Here is a 24,422-nt window from a genome sequence, read left to right on the forward strand (position 1 = left end):
ATTTTTACCCTATTGGCCTCATCAGTCTTGGCTATAGGACAGCACAGATCTAGTCTTTCAGTTATTACTCTTCTGAAATCCCATGGATTCAAGTGTGACATTCTCATTGTACGACTTGTCACTCAAAGCAACATCAAACATCATTTCCAGGTGAATCACATGTCTGTGGAAAGCTTTCAACACAGAATATGTGAACTGTGTGCACTAAGAGTATGGACTCTGTACACAAGCAATAACTGCCACTTCTTGGAAAAAACTTCCAAAATTAAAACACTGGATGGGCTTTCTACAGGTCAAATACAGTAAAGTATTTGTATGCATCTTTTTGCTACATAAAGGCAGGAAGAAGAAGCTGTCACAGAGACAAGAGAAAAAAAAGGCCCTTCCTCCTTTCAGTGCACTCACTGGCTTGTTTCTTCCTTTTGTGAGAGCTGCTGGATTTCCCTTGCTGTCGGCTGTCTTCCTTCCTAATGAGGTAAAAGGCAGCGTTGATGAGGTTTTGATCAGGTTTGCTGTTTGACAATTGTTGTTGTTATTTTGGTTGCCACTCAGGGTTTCCATTATGGACCGAAAGGTTCCAAAAGGCTTTTTCAGCTGGTCCCCCACTGGCTCTGCAGAGCCCGGTGGAGCCCGCATGAGTCCTTTGCCCCTGTCTTTATCCTTTTCCTCATTTAGTTCTGACTCTGCTAACTCCACCTGCACCACGGGCTCCTCAAAAGTTACTCGGAGTTTCAAATTTTGGGAGGTTCTGCGCTTTGAAGATGGAGACTTGAGTGCACTCTTAGGACTGGTGGCAACCTTTTGAGCAGTGGCACTGTCTGTGCTGGATGGAGAGTTGTCTCCACAAAACTGGCTCTGAGGTACAATACCAGACTGATACGGGGCTTCATTATCTGGATCACTGCTCTCTGAAGTAGGGGAAGGACTGTGGCCATCCACAGACTTAGAGACCCTGATACCAAAAGGGAAGCGTCGCCCTGCTGCAGAAGCATGTTTCTTAATCATCAGGTGCAAACCCTCTGTGCTCTCAATGCTCTCCACTATGGGCTGAGGCCTTGGTTTGTCAGTTCTTTTCACAGGAGTGTTCTTGTGATCCTCACAATTAGCTGAGTCTGTGTCAGACTCACTGAGTGATCTCTGCATCAGTTGCCTCAGTCTGGCTAACTTCAGCTCCCTTTTCTCTGGCAAAATCTTCTTCACGTTCTTGGAGGATGCATGAGCGTCCTGAAATTCCAGTGTCAGTTTTTCCTGCATACAGACGTTTTCAGAGATTTCCTTTCCCAACAACTGGCGCAAGATTTTATCTGAGTCCTCATCTTTTATCTTGGCTCGAGTGTGACTAGAAGTTCCCAAGCTGCCAAGAATCTGAATCCCATCTTGGGTGTTCAATTTACTTTTTGGTGGAGACAATTCATCTGCTTCAGACGGTTTCCACTGAGGTTTGCCAGAAGCAGGAGATGATGGTGAACTTAAAGAAAAAAAAGAGAAGGAAATACCATAGCCAAATTAATTCACATAGAAAATGTGAAACTGCCATTTCCAGTGTATGTGTCTGCCTCAGTTTATTGTTACTTATTCTCTTCATCGCTACTCACATGGAATTCATTACTATGATGCCACAGCAAAGAATACAGAGAAGGATGCAACCCTGCTTCCATTCCTAATTAGGATTTGAGTCTCTTCACTTTCTCTTACAAAGAGAACTCCTTAAAATCAAAACTTAGAATGGTTATTTCAACGCCAAAGATGACTTTCTGAGGAAAACTTCAGAGAAACTACTGTTTCCTATTTGTGGGTGCTGACATGTTTTAAAAGGCAAAAAAGCCCCACAAGGCCAAATGCCTACTATACAAGTCACATCATAATACAAAAGTAGCTTATTCTAAATGCTGCGAAAGTACCAGCTCTCTGCATAGCAATGATTTCATAAATCTAAACTTCATCTGGTATTAATAATAGCCATATATGACCTCATAAAAAGTCAGGTCCATTTGCACTTAAAACCTTTTCAGATATGAAATACTGAAAAGCATGAGAAAGGAGACATGAATTTATTTCAATACTATGAGAACAATAAATTAAATTTAGAACTCCAAATGTTATATAGTGAGGAAACAGCAATCTCAAGTAAGTCTGATTTTCAAAGAATGTAAATTACAGAGACCATTTATTTCCCTGTGATATATGCCAAAGCTCATAGTACTCCACATTCTTATTTTAAACCACTTTTCCTCTAAGCAAAAGTAAGATGACAAAATTAAGGTTAGTCTGAGGCACTGAATAAATGAGTTTAATTTCTACTCTGATGAGTCCATAGTTCTCACAGCGTATTCTGTGCATATTCACATGCCTATACTAGCCACCTCATCTCCAACTAATTTTGTGCTTTTTCTCCTGTGGCAAACTGAAACAGACACTGAAGAATACGCATGTATCTACAATAGACATTTCTAGTAACAGGCATAGGTTTTCTTAGATCTGATACTGGCTCCTTGGATGATGATAATATCTACAAGTGAGTTCTGACTGGAAGGAAATATAGTAGCCAACTATGAAATAAAATTTTAAATATTTTAATCATTTTCAGACTTGTCACTTAAATAAAAAGATGTTGAAACCTACCCTTTTACAGGAATAATGAATGATGAGAGATATGCTCTCACCTGATCTTATCTGATACTGAAAGTAAAACACTCCTGGTGCTCACCAATACTCAGATGTGAGACCACTTGAAAAGAGCAGTCAGCAAAAATCACAGAAACCAAATGAGCTGAAAGACAGCATTTGGTTGCTGTTCAGCTGGCAGACAGGGAAGACAGAGACCATGATTCTAAAAAAAAGGACAAAACAACTTTCCAGTGTGGTTTTCTACTTCAGCTGGAGTTTGGCATTTACAGTCCTTCCCTCACTAAAGTTCTTTTACACAAATGCACCTCGAGTCCCAATGTCTTTGTTATCTACTTCTGTAACTATCTGCACTTGTCTGAAATACTGACACATGAAATTCAGGGACATGGAGCACTTGTCCAGAAAACAGCCTGAGCTTCTGTGAGAATGGAAAATAAGCAGTCACTGATCCTGCAAGTTCATACTTCATGACCCAGAGCTCTGACCATCAATGCCTGCAGAAGCTTTTATGCTGGCTTTATACTTTAACATATATGTAGCTCCCTAACAACTCTGAAACAAGAAGTGCTGTATACATCTTACAGAGAGGAAAATGAATGAGAAGGTAACGATAAACTGAGTCCTATTTGCATGTGAGTTTCTTCATTCCTTTCAAAGTCTTCTTCAGATTGCTATCAGAGAGAAGTCATGTGCATGCTTGACTTCCATGCATCACACTGGAAGACTATGGCAGAAGTCAGAGACATATGTAAGGACGCCATATCCAGTCTTCTGCCTTTACTTTCCTTCTCTTTAATGTTACTCAGTTTGTGTCTATTTCCAAGACTTCTGACAGGATACGTAAACAATACATAAAATTTCTAGAGTTTTAATTTTTTATACAAGCTACTGCAGGCAAAAAATTTAATGAGCATAAGGAGTCTTACTAAGCTGAAAGCAGGTTTGGTTGGTAACTGGCTTTATGAATTACTGCTAGCAGTAATGTATGGTGGACCACCACAAGGTCAAAATTTACAACCTCCCTAGGGGTTTCTAGGATCCTCTGCTATTCATCTAATATAAAATACATTCTATTCCACTGGAAATCTGATTTTCACTCTGTTGAGAAGCAGGGACTATTCATTTCATACTCAAAATTTCCATTACTTATACAACATTGCACACTGTCAAATTCTAGAAGCTCAGCTTCAAGTCCACAAAGTAAAACAACACATTTACTTTACAGAACATATCTACTATTTAGACTGGTCACAGCCTCTCCTGGTAACTGATGTACCACAAAACTGTGCAAATCCAGGCTGCAGCACAATTCCAGTCACCTTACCTTGGGGATGTGGGCAGCGACTTGCCCTCTGACCGCTGGGCTTCTAAAAGCTGCTGGAGTTGGTTCTGTAATGTCACACGTTCCACTGTCTGCCTTCAAGAAAATGTAGGATTGTTTACCTTGAATTGTAAAGCTGTCAGCATTAGTAAGCTACAGGATAACTGATACTACCCATTCAACTGTGTATTCAAAAAATAAGTCCTCTTCACCTATACTTTACATAGTAAATAAAAAGGGAAATTTTAAGTAATAGCATAAATAGAGTTTGTACTTGTCTTTGAATCCCTGTGGACATTTTGTGATCACTGTACAAGACCAACTGAGATGCTTACTTGTCAGAGACTATTATACTTCATATAAGGACAAGTGTGGGATCATAAGCAGCAGTTCGTTGAAACAGTGACTCACAGAAAATAATAGCCCAGAAACAAAGATATGTCAGAGCAAACCTGGGGCCACTTGGTTCGTACTTGTTTGTGTAAAGGAAGAGGAAAGGAAAAGATAAAGAAGTCACTTCTAACATTTGGTGGATAGCTCAGACAACTGCTCTCTCCTTTTCTATCTGCAAATGAACTCAGACAGGAGCCTTTGCTCACTGGCAAGAGCTGGTCCAGTCTTCACCAGCTGCAGGATGGAGCTAAGTATGAACTCTGTGTAGTCAGAGAAGTAGGAAAAAATACATCTGCTTACTGTCCAGCCTTACTAAAGGTCCTACATGTGCTCTGCACCCACCTTATATTCAGTAGTGCTGTACCTACTGCAGTCTATCACTTTCAGTGTGGTGTTGTGATCTACACTGCTTTGTAAGTAACTTTAATACTATAATAGTAGATATAAATCATTAGTAATATGAAAGTGACATCCATACTAGAAACTCCATTTACCACAGAACTGTAATCACAGTCTCTGTTGTCCTGCCACATACTTATTTCCATGGGAAGGACTCAGTTAAACAAGATAATCTGCAAACTTCCAAGTAGTTCTACAAAAAAGAAGTAATTGATCAATTTACCATAAAAAGTTTTTCCCTCTCTCCCTGCTCACATCCAGTTTAGACCTACCATTCCAACATCAAAACACCCCTTTAGCTGATTGACCACCACAGATAACTTTAAATCTCTAGTGACCTGTAAATTCCAGTGCCTCTAATCAGACAGAATTATCGGGAAACTACTAGAAAGCAAGAGACTTACAGCTTTTGTTACTATATAGACGTTATCTTTCACCTGGAATACAGCTGGTACATTTGGGTTTATTCCCTGGTCCTGATCAAATGACCATGTGAAAATGACTTTTTATCTGCTTCTCCTAAGGTCTGCTTCTGTTGCTGTAGAAGTAATATGTTTTTAGTACTTTTATTCTTATTGGATCTGCAGAACTAAAACCAGTTCTCTGCCAGTGAGCTGGACTCTTTCCTAGCTCACATGCCATGAGCAGAAGAGTAGCTGGGTTCCAGTTCCAAATGCAGTCTTTATAACTAGCAATGTCAAAGCCAGAAAGAATCCAGACAAGTTTTTAGACTAGGGGTTGTACTTGCTAGGCTGGCAGAAAACAAACATTTTACTTTTAACATATCAGAGTGGATCTGAAATGTGTTACAGAAATAAAGGTGGGATCTTAACAAACTGCCTTGCCATCACATTTTACAATACAACCATGCTCTACGTAGATTCTTACTTACTTTAATTTCCTATCTTCCTTCCTCTTGCCTACACACTTCCTTAGACTATTTAAAAATTACTCCTACCATCTGTCAGCATTGACTTATATCGCAGCTCCCCAGATACTCTCTTTTAAGAGCCAGGGAAATTTTCATTTGAGATTAGATTGTGATGCAATTTATCTGTTTTACTTCCTTTTATGCTCCCTTCAACTTCTATTTCTAAATATGTAAATAATGTAGCTAGCAGCTTCTTATGCCTTTAGCTTTAGTGGAAATCTCTGACACCCCTTCTGCTGAGTACACATTCCACTTAAACATTTTATTGTGCTAAAAGAAAGTTTCCTCCATTTTCACAGTTTAACTAGTTAGTAAATAGCTCACAGAAACCCACACATTTTGCCAGCACTATCCCTAAAAATACATAATGTACACATATATATCTAAGATAACACTGAAACAAGGGATCACAACTTCTTGGAATAGCAATATTGATAAGTATTAAAACCAGACTGATTCAGGGGACAAGGTCCATAAACACAGGACAGTGTAACCGTTTTGGAAGGTAGGCAGCATGGTCTCTCCTCAAGCAGCATTGTAAAAGAAGTTTAGGGGACCATTAATTTTCTGTCATTAATTCTGACTTGGTCTCTTCAGGCCAGGAAAAGTCCAAACAATAGAAGTCACTACTGCTAATGTCATCAGTGATAGAAACCATGTATTTGTACAGCTAGGAATTTTCTACACTGGTAACTAAGGTTTTTTTTAGACAGATGAAATCAGTGAGGGAATAACTAAGATTGTAAGACCTATGGAGACCTCAGGAAGTAAAATGAAAGCCAATGTTCTGTATAGATTCTGTGAGTAACTTTTGTTGAACTTTTGTCACTGTCCTAAACATTTTGTTTCATTCAGAAAGTCCTACTGGATTGACTGAACTTCTGTAATTAGCAAGACATGCAAACCAAAGCTTTTATTTTGAAGCCAGTAACAGCAGTTTTTGTGGGACACTTTCCTTTTTACCTATGGAAAGAATTGCTTGGTTCCTTCCTTCTTTTGTGGAAAAGTCTCAGTTAATCCTCTTATAAAGATTCGATGAAACATTTGTAGTTACCACTTACTTCTTGCAAAGTAAGAATGGAGGCTTAGACCCAGCTCAAAAGGTTTTGCTATACTTCTCTGTTATCTGAACTGCTTTGGATCAAAGAGCTGAAAGATGTGAAAACTCAGGCAAAATGTGATTTTGTTGTTTTGGTTTTGTGCTTTCTTTTCAGGAATGGCTCCAAAGAGTGTGCTGGATTGGGATAACTTCTCTCTAGAACTGCTCTGTGTTGCCTTGATGATTGGGAGAACTCATAAAAAGAGAATAAAAGATGGTACTTCCTTCTTAGATTTAGGACCTTTGAAGATATGTCTTGCTAGGTGCTGATGTAAGACAGTTTCTGTGATGCTGTTCTTGCACAATATCAAACGTTTCGTTCTTCCTGTGGTTGGGGACATAGAATGCTATCAGAGAGAGGCTCTTACCCCTGGCTAATAAGGCCAGAATAAAAGAAGACTGCATGATCAGTTCATGTTTACAGCAGCTGAAGGAAGGATGGGAAGCACGTAAGAGCCTTTTGTGTTGATATTGACTATTCAAGTAATCCACGATACAATCATAACTCCTCTGTCTCCAGAACAATGTTCATTAACAGCAGCAGAAGTAGGTGGAGAAAATAAAGGAAAGCCAGCTCAGCAGCCCAAGTTGGAGCTACTCCTATGTAACAGCAGTTTGAAGTGGCTTAGACTGTAAACTAGACTTCCATCTGCTGCCATCTGATGCTTTCAGGATCTTCAGAGGTGCTGTAGCCGACAAGTTCTCCTGCTATGCTAGAGGTAAGGCCCCTTGAGAAGCTTCCCGGGCATGTACTTTGTAACATCCTTAGATTTTTACGCAGGATGGGGCTGCAAAACAGGGCAAGAGTCTTCTTCCATCACCCCCCCGGCTCCTAGGCATGGGCCTCTGAACATGGTCCACTGCTCCTCTCAGAGCTACTCACGGCCTGAGGCTTGCAGCCCCAACAGCCATGCAGAAGCTGTTCTTTCAAGCAGAAAACATAATATTTCACTGCATCAGTAAACTGGAATAGGGCTGCACAATAGACTCACGTCAATTTGTAGAAGATGAAGAAAAGGCTGCTGCTGCACTTACTGGAGCTAAATCTGAAGCCTGAAAAAATAGGCTGCTGAAAGGAAGCAGATTTAACTCCAGCTGAGACAAGGAAAGGAACGCATCAGGAGACAGATGAGAATCATTTAAATTACTTCCTATGCAGTCTGAGAGATGACAAGGGAGAGACTTGGAAAAGTGTTAATGCTTTTGTCAGGAAAGTCAGAACTAGACTATTTCTATGGAGGCTGACTGACATAACAAGTCTTTTCCACACGAGAGGTAATACTTATATCAAGTATTGAGTGAGCACTGGAGAGAACTGAAACATGGAGTATCTGTGATTGCCATTTCTACTTCCTGGTGTGTGTGGGTTTTCTTCTATTGAGTTATAGGGAAAATAAATTTCATTATATACTGCAATGAGTCAGGTGCTAATGTAGGCTGCTCAGAAAATGCCCTAGGTTCTGTTTTTTTCCGTCATATCAGATGATTTGTATATTTTAGTATTTCTCAGCAAATGAACCAACTAAAAAAACACCTAGTACTTTGAAACGTCCAGTGAACAGTGTTAGACTGTAAAATTATGAAAACTGAAAGTTATAATAACCCTTAGTTTACTGTTTGTATTTATTAGAGTATAAATATAAAAGAAGAGAGAAGATATCACAAATAGAAAATGTCTTTATAATATAAAACTTAGAGGTACACACATAAAAATAAGCATACTTCAAATGCAGGAAGGTATTTTGTAATGGACTGTAGTAGTGGACACACTTCTTTAGCTGTAAAAACAGTACAAAATAGATACTTGATAACACCAAAAGGGTGAATTAATGATATAATTTTTACCCTTATTTTAAAGACAACATCCAGTTCGAAAGTAAAAATTGTATCATTGTAATGGGTTGGCCCCAGCTGGCAGCCCAGCACCCACAGAGCCAACCTCTCACTCCCCTTATTCTTCGTTGTGGGAAGGGAGCAGAAAATAGGAACAGAGGCAAAAAAGATCCTTGGCCAAGATAAAGATAGGGAGATAATTTGCCAACTACCATCATGGCAAAGGAGACTCAACCTGGGGAATTAACTGTCAGTTAGTATAAATATTTCATTATTGATTCAGGTATTGAGAAGTAAAAAAGGACAGATATTTACAACACCTATCCTCCCGTTCTCCAGGTTCAACTTCACTCCCAGGTCCACCTGCACTCCAAGCCCCTCTTCTCCCCCATTCTCAGGCTTCACTCCAGACACCTCTTTTCCCCTGTTCTCATCACTGCAGGTTACACTCAGTCTTTTCAGTGAGGCAACAAGCAGCACAGGCCAGGGTTCATGTGTAGCAGTTTTTCTTTGCTCCTCCTTCCTTCCTATTTTTTCCTGTGCTGTAGTATGAGTCCTGTACAGGCTGCAGTTCATTCAGGGAAGCACCAGTTCTGGTGTGGGCTTATCCATATGGGCTGCAGTCCCTTCATGGGGTGTACATGTTCTAGCATGGGTAGTCCATGGGTCATACTCCCTTTGGGGGTGTGCCTGCTCCACCATGCTGCACCTCCTGCTTCTCTGAACTTGCTGTTCCCTCTGTCACTCTTCCGTTCCCTCCTCCTCTCCAGCATTTTCTGCCCTTTCTCAAGCATGTTTTCACAGAGGTGCCACCAACATGGTTGATGGGCTTAGCTGTGTCCTGCAGTAGGTCTGTTGCAGAGCTGGCTGGAACCAGTTATGTCCAGCAAAGGGCAGCTCGTCACCTGGTCTCACAGAGGCCACCCCTGCAGCTCCTCTGTAACAGAATCCTGCAATTTATACCCAGTACAATTACCCACATTATGCTTGCATAAAATGATATGGTCTTTTCTACCATGGGATTGTCAGAAGCCATTTTCATGGCTTGTGGCAGCTGACAAGCTCTTGATCATGTATCTAAGTTGGAACATTAGGTCAGTGCTGATGGTTTCTAAAAGTCTTATGAGCCTATTGACACGCAAAGTCACAGTAACTGCATCTACAACAAAAGCGAGCAACTGCATAAATTAATGTTTCAAAGTAACAGGCTTTTTACAGAACTTTTATTAAAAAGCATACTAATAAATTAAAACCTACTCCTATGAAGAAAAACCAGAATATAAGATATTTCCTGAGTAGCCACTGTGGGCTTTGGTGACTTTCCAAGTCCAAAAAACCCCCTTCAACTACTATTTCCATTATTCCTCCTAGTCTCAGCACTATAACTGGGAAGAGCCACTCACTGTATATAAAATCATACTATGCAAACAGAAATTATGATCAGCAGTGATGTGATCCCAAGGTACGCAAAGGGAAAAGGGACCAGATCGCATCATACATACCCTTTTCCACTCCCACTCCCTTCATCCATGTTCATGGCAAACTGCCACAAAGAGAACAGCTGAAAAACTAAGCTGCTAAACGTGAAGGGGCAAATGCTTGATAGCAGGGAAGAGTGGAGAAATAAAGTAGAAATATGACTTGAAAATACCATATATAAGAAGCAGAAAACAGACAGTGCTAATAAACTGAAGACAAAGTAGGGTTTTGTTTTAAGAATGATCCCTCTGCTAACAATGAAACACTTACTCCTTCAGCTGCTTAGTCAGCTTGACAACCTGAGAGGCCAATGACATACACGTCTCCACAACTACTAAGTAGCGGGAACACATGGTGTGCCCATGTCGCTCAGCACTTTGTGAGGGTTTCTCTCCCACGTGGTTTTGCATGGTGACATTTGCTCCATATTCAACCAAAGTCTGTGAAAACACAAAAGGAAACACTGACACCTGTAAGTGACTCTTCTGGTCAACCATGAGAACAGTTGAATGCAAAGCAATCCTGAAAAAAATGCTTGAAAATGTCAGTTTAAGGCAATCATTTTAAAAAATCAATCACTGACAAGTCTGTATGCAGCTTGAAATCAAAACAGACACCACTAAAATCTATCACTCAAGTGCCAGGATAACACAGAAGAGTGAGCTGTGGTTTGGAAGAACTATAAAAAGACTGTATTATTCCTTCCTCTTCTCTTGCAGTTCTACTCAATTAATTTTGATTGTACTATGAGTTTGCATGACCTGAAGCATTCATACAGTGAGTGGGATCATCAAATGAAAACAGAGGACTTACATTTAGGTACCTATTGATTATCTCCTGAGCCACAGTAATAAGACTTTTTTAGATGCACCTGTGTATGTATTACTGAATATTGTGCTAACTTTGCACATCGTAGACCCAGAAAAGAAGACACAAGCATGTGCAATTCAAAGAACATTTGTGCTAGATTACATCAGGGTCCAGGACAGCATGAACACATTGCTAGCTGGTTTATAGAGGGTGGTGATGAGCTGCAATGGCTTATCAAGTCTGGTATTCTTGGGTTCTCTGCACTGCAAGGCATTACAACACAACCTTAGAATCCCATTTCAGGAATGTTTTTGCCACAATATTTGCTGACTTCTTTTGTGGTTTAGTTCTTAATTTCCTGCCACAGCAGAATCCCTGAGTTTAAAACACTCAGCACAGCAGTCTCAATGTCCTGATTCCTTAGCCAAGTGATGTTTGGATATGAAAGGTATGGCAGATACTTTCCAACAACTCCTTTAGGTCAGACAGGCACAAATTTATTTTTGCAGAAAGAAATCTATAAAATGACTTTTTGGGGTTTTTTCACTTTTTTTTTTTTTTAAATGCTGAAAGAAGTTTCATTGTTTTTTACTCACTTGGTCATCCCCTATTTACTTCTAAAGAGATGCTCAAATATGTGTCAGCTTTTAGTCTTTAAAAAAAAGAATAGCTTATACTCTGATATATACCTCTGCGTTACTCACAGTACTAGCAGAGAACCCTATCTTGTTGCTGGAGAACTGTCCAGCTTGTGAGCATGACATTTGAGTTACCTCTGAGACTCAAATCCAGAGTGTTGTAAGGGCAAAAGAAGTTCTGTCAGGCTGACCTCAAGATACCCAATAACTTAAACAAGAATTGAGACTAAACCTTCACTCTTTCTGATCTATTTGTGATAATCAGCATTATGCACTATTTGCTTTACCGGCGAGCCTAGAATAGGACATAAATGTTGTCAGCAATGTTCAGACACACATTGCTCACTGCGTTTTGAAAAATATTCTGAACAAAATCATAATGCTTCCAAAAACTGCAGTGTCATTGACATTACACATACACTTGCAGAAGAGGAATCGTGTGGCTGAACTCTTGCTTGACTTATCCAAGCAGAGCTGGTCAGCCACTGAGTACTGGAGTGGACTTGTTGACTCAGAACAGCAGGCACAGAGACCTCCGCATCTGCTGACAGAAAAGAGGAATGGTGGTCTGTCTGGTCTGATAAATATATACAGAAAGGAAACATACAAACACTCTTGCACTTCATGTCATGTCAATAAATTTTGTTTAATTTGCCAATAAAGAAAATAAAGAAGGGAGAGTTATGACCCTGCAGAAAGCAAGCTTATCCTTTGGAACATGATAGGAGTGTCACCTGCTCATAAACACAGTGAATGAGAGGGCCAGGCAATCACTGACAGGCTGTGACCCTCCATCTTTTGTACAGCTACCTATAATCTCCTTGCCTCCTTTATTGCTTCTTTCTTTTTACCAGATCATCCACTGTACATTGTTTTAAATCAGACTATAAGCTCACTGGGCAGAGGGCTTGTTTTGTTTCACAGCACAACAAAACGTCAACTACACTCAAGACTGTGAAGAGTTAATGAAGTGACATTACGAACACTGGATATTTTTGTTGTCATTTGATATTTTCATTATTTATTTCTCATGGATTCACTTCAACACAAAACACTTGTTGATTTTTATATTTATCTACAATAAAATAAACTTCAGAATTCTAAGTCATTTATTAAGGTTCATTCTTCATGGGAAAAGCAGAGCTATTCTCTTTCTGGTTTAGCTTTGGCCTGCAGATGTCACCACCCTGTTTAAAATCATCTACTCTCATTTCTCTTTCAAATGCATTGTACATCTTGATGAAGTGCTGTTGAGTTAGGAACCCTAAGCACACGCCCTACCAGAACAGTGCTCCCTACTAGTAAATCATAACCATTAATTGTCTACAATACAATAATAAAAACACTACATTTAGCACGGATGTGATGATTTGTTTATTTTATTCTCATAGGAGTTTGTACAAGGTCCATTCCTGACATCTTTAAAAGAAAGACGTGTCCCATCAATGAGAAAATGCAGAGATTATCATGTCCTCCAAATCTATTTGACTGTTCTTTTCAAGTCTACTCATCCAGCTCAACTGTCACCTGTTTTTCTTTTTTTAATATGTAAGACTCTCAAACTGGCTTTTATGGAGTTGTCTTCTCTGTGTCCAGATATACAAATAGACTGTTACAATAATAATAAGCAGTTATGCATCTATAGATTCAGCGTAACAGTGTGCGCAGACATATTGAGCTCTCTGAGAGGTTAGCTAATGAGAACTGACATTGAGGTGCTGGAGCGGGTCCAGAGAAGAGCAACGAGGCTGGGGAAGGGACTTGAGCACAAGTCCTATGAGGAGAGGCTGAGGGAGCTGGGGTTGTTTAGTCTGGAGAAGAGAAGGCTTAGAGGTGACCTCATCACTCTCTTCAACTACCTGAAGGGAGGTTATAGCCAGGTGGGGGTTGGTCTCTTCTCCCAGGCAACCAACAATAGGACAAGGGGGCATGGGCTCAAGCTCTGCCAGGGGAGGTTTAGGTTAGATGTTAGGAAGAAATTCTTTACAGAGAGGGTAATCAGGCACTGGAACGGCCTGCCCAGAGAGGTGGTGGATTCACCATCCCTGGAGGTTTTTAAAAAGAGATTGGACGTGGCCCTTAGTGCCATGATATAGTAATTGGAGTTGGATCAGGGGTTGGACTTGATGATCTTGGAGGTCTTTTCCAACCCAATCTATTCTATGATTCTATGACTAACTGTATTTCTTTTAGGGTTGAACTAATACAAATCTTCTGTATTTGCAGTGACCTAAGAGGTGCTGTGGATAAGTTGATGTGTAGTAAAAGGGTTAACATGTTTACTGAGTCCTTAGACTCTGAGAATTACTACTCCTTCTTAGACATGTTTTCTTCCCCTGCTTGACATGATCACTTTGATTTCTGCTTTTTGCCTTTTCGCCATGTGCTTATTCATTCTTTTACCTATTCTTCTCCAATGACTAATTTGTTTCTCAAATACCTTTCTGCAATCTCCTGGAATAATTTTATTATTATTATTCTCCAATCAGCTTTCACTCAAAGTGACAACAACACCAAATACTGAAATGTACTCCTGTGATTAATGGTTTTAGTAACTTTGATGGACAGAGGGTACATTTGCAATTCAATGCAAAGTTGAGACATTTCACCTAGCCACCCAGTTCAACCCTACAGCTTTTGGTGTGTCTTCACTGAACACCGGTACTGTACAGAGGTATCCAAACTGGTTAATTCACGTCTGGCTCCCAAAAGTACTGTAGCTGACTAAGTCTTCTCAGCAGGACAAATTACCGTTTTCAGCAGCTCTATACAACAGAACTATATTGCTTTCAGTGGCCAAGCTGATTCATTGACAATTAGATAGAAATCACCATCACACTGCATTGTTTAGCACAGATACATTCAAAGATTGCAAGTCTGGAAAGTATGGTTTACTCAAGGTGGAAATCCTTCAACACACAAAAAGTGTTAGACTTCCCCTAAGCTGGAGAGCTATAAATACTCATTGGAAAAAGAAACAGAAGGAAAATATCGGAACAGTAAGAACAGTACACATACCTACACTGGCTGCCCTTTTGTAACATAAAAACATACATATTAGCTGCTTATGTATAAACAATATAATCATGTGTTCTTCTTGCAATACAAGTTACTTTAGGCTAACAATAGCATAACTGAAAATAGAATCCAAAAACCAGAGCTTTTTGGTATTTCAGTCTGAGTCCTACTGGTTTAAAATTCTTCCTTCTATTATATTTTAATGTATTAATAATTATTCCTACTTGTAAAATCTCACTATAATAATTTTAATGGCTGTCATTCCAGTTTGATATAAAGAGGTTTCTGATATAGCTACCACTCTACCTGTATGCATCCTAGATAGCCATGCTGAGCAGCTATGTGAACAGCAGTATTTCCATCCTGGTCAACCTCATCCAGTGAAATCCCTTGTTCTTGCATAAACTGAAGAAGCCACAGAAGGATTTTCTCCTAGGGAGAGGGAGAAAGAGATGTCACAAAATATAAGAAATAATGAAAAGCTAAATGTACTAGAGGAATACTGGTACTGTCATCTGTTATTAATATAGTCCGATAATTCTTCATTTTCAGTCTCTCTTAACCTTGTAGGACTTGAGTGTACCATGAGTCTGTGTTTTTTGCTTTGTTTTGTTTTTTGTTCCCAGCCCCATCCCCTCCCCTCCCAAAATAAGCCAAAATACTTTTTTTGTTTTATAAAAAGACATAATAGGAAAAATATGTGTACTGTAACACATTCTGAGAAATTGTACATTAAAAAGTATGCATGCCTGTATGCTGGAGAGGAGACCTGAGGCAGAATAGCCTGTGTCAATCCGAAAATCAGCCTGTGACATGTGCTGCAACTTCACAAGCCTCTTTGGAAAATTAAAACAGGAGTATGCACAGATCACAGAACTGAGCAGTTAGATTCTTCAGATCTATCATCATGCCCCAGCTCTGGCTGTTGTGCAAGAAGAGAAGCAACAAAACTAAAACCAGGAAATCTCTCCATCCTGAGCTCTAAGTGTATCGACTAATGGGCCATTTGTATGTGCATGCATATTGGGAAGCGTGGGGAGACCTGGATCGAAAAACTTGCAAGTCAAAGTCCGGAAGCCAAAACTGAGGTGCCAACTTACTTCTTTTTAACATTGCTTTTTGTGTATGTATGCAGGTGTAATACATATATATATGGGTATTCCTCTCTAACAATGGAGAGTTTCTGTCTGTACACTAAGCTTATTTTATTTCTTATTTTCCCCAGCAAGTTTATTTGGAAATGTCTCCTTCTCTCTAGGAACCTTCCGTGCCTCTCCAGATTAAATTTAATTGTGCTCTGCTGAATGTGACACATATTGAAAATCTGAAATAAAGCTATGGATTACATAAAAACTGAGGTCCATTAAAGGATAGCTCACTATAGCTGTACTCCCAGTTTTTGCTTCTGAATAGCTGAAAAGAATAAATGACTTTCTATCTTAAAACTTTTTTATTTAAACATGTATTTTTTATTATCTTCCATTGATATCTATCACGTGTTATACTGGCTAGGAGCTCTAGTTCAAAAGGGCTTTGTAGATTCTAGTGTTGGCAAGGGAAACATCAATGCATAGACTTAACCTGCAGTACTTCAGTAGCTTCAGCAATACATAAGTACATAATTGTCCACAGCTAGATATGTGGGTCTATAAGAGTGAAGTAGACCTAAATAAAACAGTACTGAAAGCATGTCTAGGACTCTGAGCAGTCATCAGGTAGGAAAGAGAAAGAGAAAAAAAAAAAATGAGGAAAGGAAACTCTAGCTAGGAACCTTGGGTAAAAACCTCTTTTTTTGTAAAAAAGTACCACAGAAATTTTAATGTCAAGGAAAATGAGATGGATCCTCAGACTCTTTTAGGTCTCCTCCAAACGATTCCGCCCATTCAGGCACCTGGATCTCTGCTAACCACTTCAGAGGGCTAGTCTGTCTGGAACTTATCTGCTTCATATTTCCCTTTTAACAGCAGTTTTGTTTTTATTACAGGGTGAAGGGATAGGTATTTTTACTTCTCCTTGGCCGAATGCCCAATACAGCTGACAGCCAGCATGGAGAGATGACTTCAGATCACATATCCCTTTTAAAATACTTTTGAGTAATTTCTCAAGATGCCTGCGGTGTTGGCCAACACTGAAGAAGGATTACACTACTCCTATGAATTGCCCTTATGTTTTAATAATTAAAAGAAAAATATTTTAGCAAAACTCCTCCGCAGAACTGGAAAACAACCATAGCTTTGAAATTAAATATTTCTTTGGAACATAATAGGGACCAGAACGTTAAGCATGTTCTGTAATTTTATGATCACAATCAGAGTGGAGCAAATGATGCTTTCTAGAAAAGAAAAGAAAAGAACTGTTTTCTTCACTTTCATCTAGGAAAAATGAAAGCATCATATGTCAAAATATATCATAAATCACTTTATTAATACTCACATTATGTATCTGGAAGAAAAGTGTTCTTAGCAATAGGTTTATAGTCGTCAACTCAATTTATTCAGACAAAATGAAGGATAATAAGAAAATTTATGAGATTAGGATAATGGAAGATAATCACATATTTGTTATGTAACAGGAACTGATAAATACTGACAAATATTCAGTATATCTGATAATTTTAAGATCTACAATGGTCTTATATTGTAGCAGTGGTTAATATCCCTCTGGCATATTCTAGACCTACAATAATTCAAACATCCCTAAAAAAAAGATTCTGGGAAAATGTCACCATACGTAATTTCTGTTTTGGGACAGGCTGCAGACTTTGGCTCTATCAGCTAGCTTTTGGAGCAGAAAGAACAACTAACAAAGATCATTTAAATCATTAAACAGACTACAAATGTAAGGATTAGCATGGCAAAAAGTATTGACTCTACAGCTAATCCCGGCCCCATCACTTGATATTAATTAAATAAGCTGCCCTTCCCAGTACCACTTCACAGAAGATGAGTAGGAGTGAGAGAAAACAACACATTATCCTTGCAAAACTGACATTAGACAGGAAGGCAAACATCCCAAGGTGCAAAAAAGGTGTGTTGCTAGGTATTTGTGTATCTGAATGTCACACACTCTTCACCAGTGTGCTCTCCAGCACTACACCACCAGCAAGTGGTGTGCAGAACTGCTTCTAGGTCCTCAGTTATGCTGTAGCTCTGGTTCCCTGAAGTCCCCCTAGACTCTCTGGAGCTGAGAGGCAACAAACCCTTGGCATTCCCCACCCTCTGCCTCTTAACCTGTGCAGTCCATGCTATCACAGCATCCATGTTGGAAAGACATTACAATCCTGTGAAGCTCTTAGTAAGGACCTACTATGTGCACCTAGGACTGCACCACCATTTCTTCCCCATCACATGGTGACTGTGCCAGACACAGCTGGTACACAATCCTTTATGTACTCACAACTTATGACTGGCATGGAGAGGCCTGCCAACAACAATGGATGCTCCTTGCATAATTCCATGCTTAAAGAAGCCCTTGCTAGAAGGTATGCTGATCAGGCTACGGGTTGACTTTAAGCTCTTCTACTCTTCAAGGAGATGAACTTATGTGGTCCCTCTCTCATTAGACAAATATGATATTGTTGAGATGTCTCTGGACTCAGGCCATAACTGTGGTTTGATGACCTTTAACATAGGAGCTCTGCTATGAACTCCCTTTTGCTGCCCATTCTAAATTATACTTACTGAAGAAAAATACAGTGCTCATGCCTAATGCCTGAGGAAACACTGGATGGACTGACTCTTTTAGAAAATGATTCAATAACAGGTCTTCCTTATAAAAATATTACTCTTGTAATTCTGCCAAGATCAGTGTTTACATGGATTATCTCTCGTGTAAGTAATGGTAAAATAAATTAAAGCTTCGAGGACAGTGCCAACTACGCATTTGAATTTCTCAAAGTTTTCTTCTTCTTAACACAGTTGGGTAAGATAGTCTGGCATCCCTTCAGCCTCAACATTCCTTCACGTTTGCAAGTTGTTTATGGATTATAAAAAAAAAAAAAAGATAATAGACACTACATGTGACCTTTCTTTGGCATTCAGCTAACTAAGAAAATTTGGCAGCAATTTACAGATCACCTTTTTAAATTTCATGGGTGGTTGATTGTAGCTGGTGTTTCTTAACTGGTAGAGCTTCCGTTCTGCTCTGAAAAGAATCTAGATAAAGTGTGCCAGATCTGTTCCTGGCAGTAGGGAGCATAGCTCACTGAAAAAACCCAAAGCTTCTCTGGATTTAGTTTGTATAAATATCATTAGAGATGAGGACTAAATTAGGCTATCAATTGAAGATATGAATGTAAGTTCACATTAAACTTTCTCTTCCAAACTTTTTCATCCCAGTAGCAAATATGCCTTTCTTGAAACCAGTTCTGACCTGGCTCCCAGCCTCCCTGTATTCAGTGCTAGGTTTACAGGCCAAATTTGCTACAGAAAGCAGGACACAATCCATTGGTACATCCAGCAGGGTCCTGATTTGCACAAGTAACATCTGCATAGTAGGTGAGTGGAGAAAAGACAATGAAGGTCTTTGCATAGCATGAAAATAAGGGTGTCTGTGTGCCTATGGAAACAGTGGGAGACAGGGTAGGTTTCCAGCTCCACAGCCTTTCGAACCCACCCCCTCTGTTTCCTTCCCCCTCCAGTAAATTAATGCTTGGACAGGATCACTTAACAGCAGAAACATGCCACAATAATTGTATGGCACTGAATGAGACAACCACACTTGTACAGGAAAGCAAAGGATAATTTTCTTAGTGGTTACATTTTGCTTGTTCTCTTAAAAAGTAAAGAAAAAAAAAAGTATTAGCATAAAAATAGTGGGTTTTCTGCCTTTATCCTTAATGTCTGTTGAAGAAAGTGGGTGATAAAGTGGTCCATCTGCCAAAGGGATCAGAGAAGAACAATCAATCACTATTCCTTGTGCAGTAGATCCTGGAGAAGGTCCTTTGAAGAGGGGTTATTGCAAAGTCTACTTAGGAAAAACAGACTTTGTGGGAAGAGAATGTGGTGCGATTAAGTGGTATATGTTTCCCCAGACATTAGCAAAGCACCAAAATGCTGCACTTCTGTGGTTTCTCATCATTACATTTATAGATAAAAAGTGTGGAACAGGATTGGTTTACAACATATTTTTATGTGTAATTCTCAATAAAGCTGGCTAGAGCTAGACAGATGATGTTCAAGTTTCACCACACTTCACATCATTGCCAATATACTGACTTACTAAATTGTCACAATTTGCCAAAATATTTTGAGAAAGTGAATGGGAACTATCAAAAAATGTTTGATGATTTTCTGATGTGTCCTAGGAGTCCTCTAGGGATCAGACAGCTAATTTCCCTAGATGTTCTTGGGTTGATAGGTTGGCCTAATACGCCAGCTAATCTTGTCCTAGCCATTACTTAAAGCCACAAAATTATAAACATGCTTTAAATTGAAAATCTTGTATAAGCATCTAAATAATCTACTTGAAAAAGTAAATGAAAGTCATACCTGGCCATAGCAGCCTGCATAATGAATAAGGCTTGGGTGATCTTTTGAGCAACTTAATTCTGCAATAGCTTCTGTTTCACTCACCATCCACCGAACACACTCCAGCTGACCATTCTAAACAAATTAAAAAAATAAAAAAAATTCCAGCTCTTTCAGTTCTAAACACATCTACGAGGAGTGAAAAGCTTATCAGAATTATTAAAATGTCATGAAATTCCAGTTCATTTGAAAATGTGTTATCTGCTCTCATGTAATGCACTTGTTTATCTTGCTGTCCTGGATCAATTATAGTTTGGCTACTGATTATAGTGAAATGGGCAATGTGAAAGGGGCAGTCAAATAGTATTACATACACAATGTATACATGTGTATACTATGTAATACTATATATGTATACACAATGTATACATACACAAAATGGCCTCTATTTTCAGATGGTTCAGAGTAACACCGTGGTTCTGTTTCCATCACTGGTGCAGCAAGGCTCAATGACTAAATGAGACGACTTGCTGGAGCAGAGTGAACAGTTTCACTACAAACTCAAGTCTTCGTTGATCACTAATTAAATGCATGCTTCCTAAATTATTCCTACATATGTAGTATCTGAACACCCAATCCTCAGGGATTAGGATTTATCTGTAATAGATGATACTGTCCAAATGCAGACAAGGAGGTGGTTCTTGCCCTGAACACCTTTGGCAGCCCAGTCCCAAGACTTCCCAGCTGCTATGCACATTCCCAGTAGTTTGCAAGTTAATGTGAAGTGGGATGTAGATGCTATGGAAAGAGATGAACACTTTCATCAGAGCATGCTTGTGGTCCAGTATAAAGGCAAGAGTTTTTAGTAGCTTCTCTTACTGCAGCCCCTTGTCAGCGATGGTACTTTGGTAAATGCAGTTTGGCATGACCTACATTCAAGCCCGCCCTTACTTCATTTTTCAACTCTCATGTTCATAAAGGCTATTGCATTCTTTATAGCTGAAGCATGCATTTCAATTGCTCAGTTAAAACTTTACAGAGGTCAACATACATAACATAAAAAGCTGTTTGTGTGCATAAAATGGAAAAAACTATAATGAGAAGGAAAGAAATACCCATTTCAAGTTTCAGTTTTATTTTTATAAAAACAAGAAGAATGTAATAAATATTAGGTAATTTAAAATTATATGGGAAAAAGAAAAATTGTAATAAAATTAGATATTTTTCTTATTACTTCTATATGTAATGTATGTATATAAACACAAGAATGCACACTATTTTACTTACTTACCTCAATTTCTCTCAATTCAATAATTAAGTAAAACAATGAAACTACTTGTATCCTTTTTATTATGCTAGAAAAATCCTCCTCATCATATAAAAAAACCAAAAACTGTTATGTTCTCTAAAGAAACAACTGAGTCTTTTTCCTTTCAATTAACAAAATGCTTGAAAAATAACATCCTGCTGGATGGATTACTTACTGCCATCACAGAAAGAACTAAATTACCTTTTTGTCACATTACAGTAGAGAGAGAGTCTAAGTTACCTTTATTGCTAATCCAGCTGGAGTTAGCTGCTCAATATTTCGTTCATTCAAACAGTCTTCACCCATCAAAGAAGTGAGATGCTGCAGGCATTCTGCATGTCCCTTTGATGCTGCTACATGCAACAGATTGTTGTCACATTCATCATGGATCTTATCTAGATTATCTGCTGCTAAATGTGGCTGTTAAAAAAGGCATTATGTTAGTTAAAACTAAGGATAAGAAGATACACAGAACATTAACTCTCACAGCCCAAGACACAAGCCAAATATAAAGATGTTTCCCCATAGGCATGTTCTTTAATGACTCAAACCCAGGAGCTTTTCACTTCACTGTACAGAACCTGGCTACTACTAGTAGAAGGACAGAGACAGGATGCTCACTGGCTTGATTCACTGTGTAGTTTCTCTACGTCTCATACAACTGTCACAGAACAGTGCAAGATCTTGAGCAGCTTTAAGTCTTTGTACTAGTTTGATCAATGAAGTAGCTGCAAAGCCACACACATTTTCATAATTTCTGTCTGTTTTGCATTTGGTTTCTCTTTTTTTTTTTTTTTTTGCACTATACTGATGAGTACTTGAACAGAAAACATCCATGATTCCTAAAAAAAATTTCCTGATTAATTTTGCTCACGCCACTAGTGGCAGCTTGTGTTAAACACAATATAAAATGTAGTTAAAACACACGAGAGAAGACTTTTATTTCATAGCTTGTTTCTATGAAAAAATTTGTTGGAATATTTACCCAAGTACTACACAACCATGACCTAATACATTATTTCTGCCCAAATCTAATCTTGAGACAAAACAACTGGACTGAGAAACTCCAGAAGGAAAATGGAAGAAGGAAGACAGAGTTAAGGAGTAGCAATGATAAGTTCCTAGATTTGCGCAGACTTGACAGAGCAGTGTTTGATGAGACTACTTTATTCAGAGGTCCCAAACTGTTTTGAAAAAATATGCATTTTCTTTATGACTACCTATCTATAATTATTTCTTTCCCCCACCCCTCTGTTCCTTTTTTGGTGTGAATTTAATTTGCTTTTATTTCTTACTGAGTAATCTAATATTGTCTTCTGCCTCTATCTAGTCTTTGAATATCTGCCTTTGTTCTTGCTGGTACTTCAATAGCATGCCTTTGTGCTTGAGCTAGACTGGTAAACAGAGAAGCTAAGCAAAAATCTAACAAAAACAGCTCATACATACACTGTGCCTCCACCAGCCGTTCACATGCCCTGCATCATTGTGTTAACTTGCATCTAGTTACTTTGGAAACCATCATTGATGGTGCCTGATCACAGCGCTGGAATTTACTAAAAAACTTCATATGGGTCAGAGGCCAACGAGGCTTTAGAGAAAGCTCCTGCCTGAGAATACTGCTGCAACTAGACAGCATAAACACTCTTAAATAATAATCAGAATACAACAGAAGCCCCTCTGTTCCCATCATCAGCCTCTAAATAACAACTGAGGCAAACCAGCAATAATTGAACAAAGTGACTCACAAATGTTGTGAAAGGCAAAACTCAGTTAAGATTTAAATTTGATATTTAAGTGATCTCGATACTTAAAACTTCTGCCTTCTATATGATCTCAGTGTACTGCATAAACTAGCAATCTTGGCCGTGTTCACATAAAACTAGTATCTTGGTTTTGTTACATATCTGATTTAAAGATTAAAACTTTCCATTTGGAAGCCCATGTGCTCAATTTCCAAGGAGTGTACAAGATAAAAAAGGCAGCATTTCAAAATACAGACTTCATCAGCTTTGCTGGGTTAATAAAACACATCACACATCACCCTTATTCTGTGTGTTTTATGAAAAAGATTATACTTACCAATAAAGATATTTGGCCTTCCTTTACAATGTTTAAGATGCTCTTAATTTTCTTCACCTCTTCGCTCTTCTCTTCTGGGCTCGCTGCACTGCTCCAGTTCATACTCAGTTCCTCTAGCTGCTTGCTCTCTGACACTGCTGTCTGCAGGTGGAGAGTCCTCAGGTGGCAGTTAGGCAGAGTCTTCTCAGTTTTATGAGTATGAGAATCAACAAATGTCCTGCTGAGGAAACCCCTGCTCTGAGCTTCAGATTCATGGACTGAGCTACACTTAACTAAAGGCTGGGAAAGCTCTAATTCTTCTGTTAAATGCTTGTGCTGATCAAGGACAATGGGCTGCGTTTTTCTCAGCTGAGAGCCTTTGACAGGAGACAGCACACAGAATTGTGTCCCACTGGCAGGAGAGCTCTCTGTGTTCCCTGCAGAGCAGGTCTTGCCACTAAGACCATTCACTGCTGAACATACACCCAGAATTTTTTTCTCAGGAGCTACCTTTGTAAAAGGAACAAGTTGCTGGCTTGATTTAATATAAGGCACATCCAAAATTTCATCCATATCCAGGTCATAGTGCTCCAACTCTCCAAGCAGAACAGCAGGCTCGATGTTTTTGCTTTTAAGGCTCTCTCCTTCTCCTGGGCTCTGCTCATCATTTGGAGGTGCAGATGGAGAATCACTGCCTTTCTGGTATTCTCCCTTCTGGTTCTTCTGGTCGTCACTTTCATTGTTCTCAGAGCTTTCTGGCTGGTGCTTTAATGGGGAAACCCTCTTCACTGGTCTGAATTTATTGCATGCATCTGCAATTCCTGTTGGTTTCTGCACATTTCCGATAAGAGTTGAGACCCCACAGTTCCAGCTGCTGCTGGAAACTAAAGAAATAGAGGCATGTGATTTAGAAGTGATTATTACCAGACGTGTAACATGATGCAGCATGCTTTAAAGACATACCTGGCCAAACACCAGAAACATTAATTGCATGGTAACATGCTAATTCATACCTAAGCAGATTTAATGGCTGAAGAC

At 39.1% G+C, this 24,422-nt stretch overlaps 1 protein-coding gene across 1 annotated transcript in view; it reads right to left on the reverse strand.

Annotated features, from left to right (window-relative positions):
• Nucleotides 1–24,172, reverse strand: part of SNCAIP (synuclein alpha interacting protein) — a 30,329-nt gene extending 6,157 nt beyond the window's left edge. The window contains exons 1-7 of the mRNA XM_010166660.1: nt 23,406–24,172; nt 21,567–21,746; nt 20,039–20,152; nt 14,856–14,981; nt 10,354–10,523; nt 3,953–4,045; nt 406–1,468 (exon numbers count right to left, since the gene is read on the reverse strand). Coding sequence (XP_010164962.1) covers nt 406–1,468; nt 3,953–4,045; nt 10,354–10,523; nt 14,856–14,981; nt 20,039–20,152; nt 21,567–21,746; nt 23,406–23,957 — 2,298 coding nt within the window. The 5' untranslated portion in view covers nt 23,958–24,172. The remainder of the gene's footprint in view (nt 1–405; nt 1,469–3,952; nt 4,046–10,353; nt 10,524–14,855; nt 14,982–20,038; nt 20,153–21,566; nt 21,747–23,405) is intronic.
• Between the last annotated feature and the right edge of the window lie 250 nt (nt 24,173–24,422).

This window comes from Antrostomus carolinensis, unplaced genomic scaffold (assembly GCF_000700745.2).
Source record: "Antrostomus carolinensis isolate BGI_N321 unplaced genomic scaffold, ASM70074v2 scaffold4354, whole genome shotgun sequence".
Lineage (NCBI taxonomy): Eukaryota > Metazoa > Chordata > Aves > Caprimulgiformes > Caprimulgidae > Antrostomus > Antrostomus carolinensis.